The sequence below is a fragment of the Charadrius vociferus genome, unplaced genomic scaffold, assembly GCF_000708025.1.
Source record: "Charadrius vociferus isolate BGI_N301 unplaced genomic scaffold, ASM70802v2 scaffold2125, whole genome shotgun sequence".
Lineage (NCBI taxonomy): Eukaryota > Metazoa > Chordata > Aves > Charadriiformes > Charadriidae > Charadrius > Charadrius vociferus.
The window spans coordinates 9,080-15,641 of NW_009648402.1; the positions used below are offsets into that span (position 1 = coordinate 9,080).

At 66.9% G+C, this 6,562-nt stretch overlaps 1 protein-coding gene across 1 annotated transcript in view; it reads right to left on the bottom strand.

Annotated features, from left to right (window-relative positions):
- Window positions 1–6,562, bottom strand: part of COL5A3 (collagen, type V, alpha 3) — a gene marked incomplete at its 3' end in the record, with an annotated part of 22,567 nt that overhangs the window by 8,998 nt on the left and 7,007 nt on the right. The window contains exons 6-33 of the mRNA XM_009885369.1: window positions 5,760–5,906; window positions 5,300–5,404; window positions 5,053–5,214; window positions 4,855–4,902; window positions 4,704–4,745; window positions 4,567–4,629; window positions 4,298–4,372; window positions 4,053–4,136; window positions 3,921–3,977; window positions 3,743–3,796; window positions 3,601–3,654; window positions 3,425–3,478; window positions 3,237–3,290; window positions 3,111–3,164; window positions 2,982–3,026; window positions 2,719–2,772; window positions 2,513–2,557; window positions 2,271–2,324; window positions 2,114–2,158; window positions 1,942–1,995; window positions 1,691–1,735; window positions 1,534–1,587; window positions 1,376–1,420; window positions 1,078–1,131; window positions 718–825; window positions 583–636; window positions 443–496; window positions 113–157 (exon numbers count right to left, since the gene is read on the bottom strand). Of these exons, the coding sequence (XP_009883671.1) occupies window positions 113–157; window positions 443–496; window positions 583–636; window positions 718–825; window positions 1,078–1,131; window positions 1,376–1,420; window positions 1,534–1,587; window positions 1,691–1,735; window positions 1,942–1,995; window positions 2,114–2,158; window positions 2,271–2,324; window positions 2,513–2,557; window positions 2,719–2,772; window positions 2,982–3,026; window positions 3,111–3,164; window positions 3,237–3,290; window positions 3,425–3,478; window positions 3,601–3,654; window positions 3,743–3,796; window positions 3,921–3,977; window positions 4,053–4,136; window positions 4,298–4,372; window positions 4,567–4,629; window positions 4,704–4,745; window positions 4,855–4,902; window positions 5,053–5,214; window positions 5,300–5,404; window positions 5,760–5,906 (1,809 nt within the window). The remainder of the gene's footprint in view (window positions 1–112; window positions 158–442; window positions 497–582; window positions 637–717; window positions 826–1,077; window positions 1,132–1,375; window positions 1,421–1,533; window positions 1,588–1,690; window positions 1,736–1,941; window positions 1,996–2,113; window positions 2,159–2,270; window positions 2,325–2,512; window positions 2,558–2,718; window positions 2,773–2,981; window positions 3,027–3,110; window positions 3,165–3,236; window positions 3,291–3,424; window positions 3,479–3,600; window positions 3,655–3,742; window positions 3,797–3,920; window positions 3,978–4,052; window positions 4,137–4,297; window positions 4,373–4,566; window positions 4,630–4,703; window positions 4,746–4,854; window positions 4,903–5,052; window positions 5,215–5,299; window positions 5,405–5,759; window positions 5,907–6,562) is intronic.

The window sequence follows — 6,562 nt, forward strand, 5'->3', positions numbered from 1 at the left end:
GCAACTGGGAGGGTCCCGGTGGGATACAGCCAGCCCCGCGGTGGTCACCAGCCACGGCACACGGGGTGATCCCTGTCACCCCCAGCTCGGCACTGGGGCTGTGGTTACTCACCGGCGGCCCTCGCTGTCCTGTCTGCCCAGCCTGACCGGCCTTGCCCTGCGGGGAAAAGGGAGGTGGTGAGGAGAGCAGCGCGTGGGGCAGCCCCCCACTCACCCATGGTCCCCCCACATGGCCCATGAGGGGACAGAGTGCACCCAAGCACATTTGCGGGAGGGCGCACATGGGAACAGAGAGGGCCACGGCACTGGGTCCCTTCCCCAGCTCGGAGCTCAGTCCGGCCCCTCTCTGGCTCGCAGCGGGGGCGGCAGAGCAGGATATGGGGGATGGAGAACGGCCCGGAGGGATGGGACAGGGTGACACAGCGGGACAGGGCTGACTCACCCTCTTGCCTTTCTCTCCTGCCAGCCCCATGGGACCCTGGAAGCCAGTGGAGCCCTAAGAAGAGAGAAAATAAGTGATAACCCAGGGCTGATGAGGCACCTGGGGTCCTGGGGACACCCCAAAAGCTGCCCTGTGCTCACCTTGGGGCCCTGGCGCCCGGGATAGCCCGGGAGACCCGGCACTCCCAGCTTGCCCTGCAAGGGAGAGAGCAGAGATGAGCCGCAGGCTACAAGGGACACGGGGACGGGGACACAGGGACACAGGACTCCCCTCACCTTCTCGCCTGCGGGGCCAGGAGCACCCGGTTCCCCCATGAGACCCGTCTGCCCCTTCAGCCCCTCGGGGCCGTCCTCGCCGCGGGGGCCCAGAAGACCCTGGTCACCCTGAAACGGTAACGCAGAGGTGCGGGGAGCATGCTGCCAGGGGGGACAGGGCTGCTCCTTCGGGGGGACAGGGCTGTTCCTTCGGGTCCCCAGCTGTCCCCACAGAGCTGTGTCCCCCCCGCCAAGCTCCATCCCCCCCAACACCACCCCCAATCCTGCAGCCAGCCAGCAAAAACCCATGGGGTTTTGTGGCACCCGCAGCCACCCCACACAGCCCTGATGAGGAGACCCCCACCTCGGGACCCCACTTACCCTGTCGCCCTTGGGGCCCATGTCCCCCTTAAAGCCGGGGAATCCGTCTTCTCCCTGAAAAAGAGGCACATTTTGGGGGGACCGAGACTGCGTTAGCTCCGGTGCAAGCCCCGGATGGGGGCATGGTGTGGGGCTGAACCCCAAATCCCAACACAGAGGGGTTACCCACAGCTGCAACCCCGGTGTCCCCCCACCCGCAGCTATCTCAAGGCAAGGACGAGTGCCCCCCAACACCAGGGACCCACAGATGCCACAGGACAAGGACACCCCCCTCTACTGTTCCTTGTCCCGCTCTTACCTTCTCTCCTTTGCTGCCCTTCAGGCCCCGCACCCCAAAAGCTCCCTGCAGAGACACAGAGGGGTGGGAGGGGAGATCCCAGCCTGGGGGACACCGCCTGACCCCCCTCTCGGTGTTGTGCCTCCTCGGAGTGCGGCAGAGGAGGAGGCTGTGCTTACCTTCACCCCACGGGGTCCTGGATAGCCGACGGGACCGGGGGCACCCACAGGGCCCTTGAGGACAGAGAGAGAGTCAGCAAAAACGGGACACCCCCCCTTGGAAAATGGACCCTTTTCCCCCACTCAGGGTATGAGGAGGGGGGAAACAGCCCCTTACCTGGAGGCCCTTCTCTCCGGCTGGCCCTTCTCGGCCGGGGTGACCCTGCGGGGACACGCACGAGGTGAGCCCCAAGCTGGGACAGTGACGCTGCCCTGTGGTCCCCTCTCCCCCCCTTCTCTCCGGCTGGCCCTTCTCGGCCGGGGTGACCCTGCGGGGACACGCACGAGGTGAGCCCCAAGCTGGGACAGTGACGCTGCCCTGTGGTCCCCGCTCCGCCGGGGACCCCCCAGCCCCTCGCCGGTACTCACCGGGGGTCCGTCAGCCCCAGCCACACCTTGTATTCCCGGCTTCCCCGGCGGACCCTGGGCGAGAAGAGGACATGTGGGGACACAGAGGGACTGGGGGACACCCCTACAGCTCCCCAGCACCAGCTGAGGTCAGCTCTGGAACTCCCCCCACCCACACTGGGTCCTGCCTCACCTTCTCCCCTGGCAGCCCGACAGGACCCTGGGGGCCAGGAAGACCCTGCGAGAGAACACATCAGGGCGCTGGGAAGGGACTGAGGGAGCAGCTGAGCCCCCAAGCCCCACAGGGACACCCCCAGCTCCATGGGGACACCCCCATCACCTCCACGTACCTGCGGACCTGGGTTCCCTTGCTGTCCCGGCGGTCCCGGCTCCCCGTGGATTCCCTGGGGGGGGCAGAGAAAGTCCATTAGTGCAGCACAAAGGACCCCGGGACGTGCCACCCCGACCCTCGCTGCACCCACGCACCCCACAAGAGCACGAGGCAGCTCTCGCCCCGGCCCTGCCTCCCCCTCCCTGGAGCATCCCAGTCTCTCGCTGGCTAATTCGGGCTGGGTGCTCCGCTGACACCCACCACGTTGCCTTTGGGCCCCGGTGCTCCATCGATGCCGCTGGCACCCTGCGGAAGAAGGAGGGAGGGTCAAGGTGATGATGCGCCCCAAGGTGACGCCGTGCCAAGGACGATGCCGTGCCCAGGCTGGACGGGTGACAGAGAAAAATACTCTTGTCCCAAGGTGGGGACAGATGGACAGACAGACAGGCAAAAGCGGTGTCTCATACCGGTGGTCCAGGGGGCCCGGGGGAGCCACGTGAGCCGATCAGGCCTCGCATACCCTAGGGCCAAGGACAGAGGGGTCAGCGAGGGCTTGGATGGCAGCACCGACCCCAGCACCCCGTGTTCCCTAGGGTGGGGGAGTCCAGTGCCCAAATCTCTCCTCCAAAAAGCCACAGGGAGAAAGCTGGAGGCCAAGCTTGCCCCCCACTGCTCCTGGGGCTGGGGGAGAAGCCGGGCCAGGCTCCCAGTGCCGGCAGCAGGTACTTACGGGTTCCCCAGGCTGCCCCCGAGGTCCCGGGAGACCGTCCGGGCCCTGGAAAGGACAGAGCGGAGCTGAGCACGTCCCTCCAACATCAGCAGGACCTGATCCTTCCCCATCCCGCCCCACGCTCCTCACCTTGGCACCTTTCTCCCCGGGGGGGCCCGCTGGTCCTGGCTTCCCCACTTCCCCCTGCAGAAGAGAGAGGGTGAGGCGGCATGGGGACAGCGGTGGCAGGAGGGGACACGGTACGGTCTCACTTACCCTGTGGCCCTTCTCACCCGGCAGCCCTGGCAGCCCATCGAAGCCCCTGTCACCCTGTGGGGTAGGACAAGTGTCAGGCTGAGCCCATGTGTCCCCCCCCCCTTGCTGCACCAGGACCTGCGTGCCCCGGTCCCCCCACCCCACTGCCAGCACCCCCAGCAGCACCGATACCACCCCACGCACGAGACCTTGGGTCCGGTTTCCCCCGGGAGACCCCTGGCACCGTCCGCTCCAGCGCGACCCTGCAAGACAAGTCAAAGGGGTGGGGGCTTGGAGTCCCTCGGGATGGAAAAGGGGCACCTTGGCACGTGACAGCGGACCAGGACATTTGGGGGAGGCAAAACCCAAACTCCTCAGCGCTTACCCGGCGGCCCAGCTTCCCCGGCGGCCCCGGTGGTCCCTGCATTCCCCGGGGACCCTGACGGAGAAGAGGGGAAGGCGTCAGGGCCGCGTTTGCCTGCAGCCCGCCAGGGAGACCCCACACAACCCAGCCCAGCAAGACTCACCCGTGGCCCCATGTCCCCCGCATCTCCTTTCAGGCCCGGGTGTCCAGGTAGACCCTACAAAAACAAGAGAGCGTGGAGACGCACTCATGAGGGTTTGCTCCACGCGGAGATGTGCCCGACAAGGTGCGTTTCAGTGGGGCGGGCACCCCGCAGCAGTCCCCACACCGGCCGTACTCACCAGTGGTCCTGGGCGACCAGTCAGCCCCATGGGACCTGGGGGACCCTTCATGGCAAGCTGGTGAGAGAAGGGAGGAGAGGGGTGAGGGAGAGCGGGGAGGTTGGGCAGGGGGCTCCCTGCGGGGGTCCTTACCTTCGCCTGCTGTAGGATCGCTTGGGCTTGGGCTTCTTGGAAAGAGACGGTGGGACCCTTGAGGGAGTCTCCGCCGAACTGGAACTGGATGGGGGGGAAGGAGGAGGGTGAGGGATAGGGGGAGCTACTGGCTCCCAGCCCTGGGGACAGTCAGCTCTGTGTCACCTAGAAAGCTGTCCCCTGCCAAACTCCGTGGGGAGCAGGGGGGAGGGTCCCCGAGGGTCCTATCCCGTCCCAGCTCTTACCGGCAACATGATCATGGTCCCCGCCGGGCCACGGATCCCGTCAGCTCCCGGCAGCCCCGGCCGTCCTGCGGGACCCTGGTGGAGAGAAGAAAGGGGGAATAAGCCGTCATCGCGCCGGCAGAAGCCAGCCTGTCAGGTCAGGGCTTGCAGCTCCATCACCCCGCGTGCACGCCGGCATGCACCAGCAGGACCGCCGCGACGCCTGCGGCCCCAACCCTGCCGCGGGGGCAGCTCCGGCCCCATCACAGCCCTCCCCGTCTGCTCCGTACCTGATCTCCGGGGTCCCCGGGCAGCCCTGGGAGCCCCGGTGGTCCCAGGGGACCTGTTTCCCCCTGCGGAGAACACAGAGGCGTGTTAACGCTTTGTCATCTCCAACCCCTCCCCAGAGCAGCCCCTCGCTTCTCACCGCAGGTCCTGGGGGTCCCGGCGGCCCCTCGAATCGCCGACCCTAAAGAAAAGAGCGAGCCCCGTCCCGCAAAGCGTCTCAGATGGGTGGCCCTAGGGTGCCACAGAGGGCCAAGGGCCACACGTCCCCAGGGGAGCCGTGCCCTACTCACCAGCTCCACGATGGCTGGCTCGCCCTTCTCCCCCTTCAAGCTGAGCTCCTGAAAAATTCCGGGGTGAGGAGAAACGGCGGAGAGCTGGGTTGGGGTGAAGGGCTCCAAACGGGCTACATGGCCCCTGGCCCCGGTACCGTAGCCCCAGCTCGGCCAGCCATAGTTGGGGGTGTCCCCAGTCCTTGTCCCCAGCGTTACCTGCGGAGCCTGGATGACCACCTCCTCCCGCTCAGCGGGGCCAAACCGCTCCTGGCTTGCAGGGTCCCCGTCGTAGTAGTCCTCGTAGCCCGGTACCTCCGTGCTGTCAGCCCCAGCGACTCCGTCCTCCTCAAGTTCAAGCACGAGCTCCTCACCGGTGTCCTAAGGGACGAGGAGATGCTGGGGGTGCAAAGAGGTTGGGGGGGGGATCTTCCCTGCCCGCCCCAGCCCCCAGCCCTGGTGCTACCTCGAAGGGGTCGGTGCCGTTCACGGTGACGCTCACGGTAGTGGCGAGGCCGGAGGGGACGGGCGTTGGGGAGCTCTCATCCGCAGACGGTGTCGGCGTGCTGGCCTTGGACGATGCGGAAAGGGCGCAGGGTGAGGAGGGGAGCGCTGCGGCAGAGGGAGGCGCTGGCCCATGACCCTTGTGGGGTCCCGCAGGCCGGCAGGGCCAGGGGATGCCCCTCTTTCATCTGGGTCCACCTCAGGCCACGCACACCCGGAGCCACGCTGCTTTTAAGCCAGATTTGGGTGCTGCCCGTCCCGTCACAGCGTGAGGAGCCGAGCTGCGGCATGGCGCTAGCTGGCGGGTGCTGGCGAGCTGCGAAGCCGGCACGCCGCAGCCAAGCGCAAGCAGCAGGTTAGCGGAACTGGGTTAACCGGGGTGGGTTAAGCAGCTGCAGAGGCGGGTTAGTCACGCTTTCTACCTGGCTGGCCACGATGGAGGGCACAGAGGCCTCGTGATGCTCCAGCAGCTCCTTGTTCCTCCTCTTCTTGCCCTTCCCCTTGCGTTTCCCTTTCCCCTTTCCCTTCTTCCCCTTCCTACGTGGGGCGGCTGTAGGCTCCAGGCCGCTCTGCAAGGGGCAGCGCAGACGCCGGCAGGGAAAGAAACGTGGGTGTCAGGAGCCCTGGCAGCACCCCTCCACCGTGACACCAAGCCTGGCACCCGGGACACACTCCTGTGGTCCCCGCTCTGCCGTGGAGACGGCTGAGCCCCAGGTGCCAGCGGGATCGGCATCCTCGTAGGGATGCACCGGCTGCCCGGGCTCCCCCAAATCCCGGGGAGGAGCTATTCTGGCCAGAGCCCTGCAGTCACGTCCAACAGACCCAAAGGTCCGGCTCCACGGGGGCCAGAGTGGCTGGAGCTGGCCCGCTTTGGCTCAGACTGTGCAAAAATGAGGTTGGGAGTCGCTTTGAATGCAAAAGGCCACGTGTGGCATGGCACAAGCTTCGTGCACAGGCACCGCCAGCTCTGGGACGCATCTGGGTCCACCTCAGGCCACGCACACCCGGAGCCACGCTGCTTTTAAGCCAGATTTGGGTGCTGCCCGTCCCGTCACAGCGTGAGGAGCCGAGCTGCGGCATGGCGCTAGCTGGCGGGGGCTGGCGGGCGGCGAAGGCGGCACGCCGCAGCCAAGCGCAAGCAGCAGGTTAGCGGAACTGGGTTAACCGGGGTGGGTTAAGCAGCTGCAGAGGCGGGGGGGTCCCCCCTTCTCCCCAGGTGGGCCCC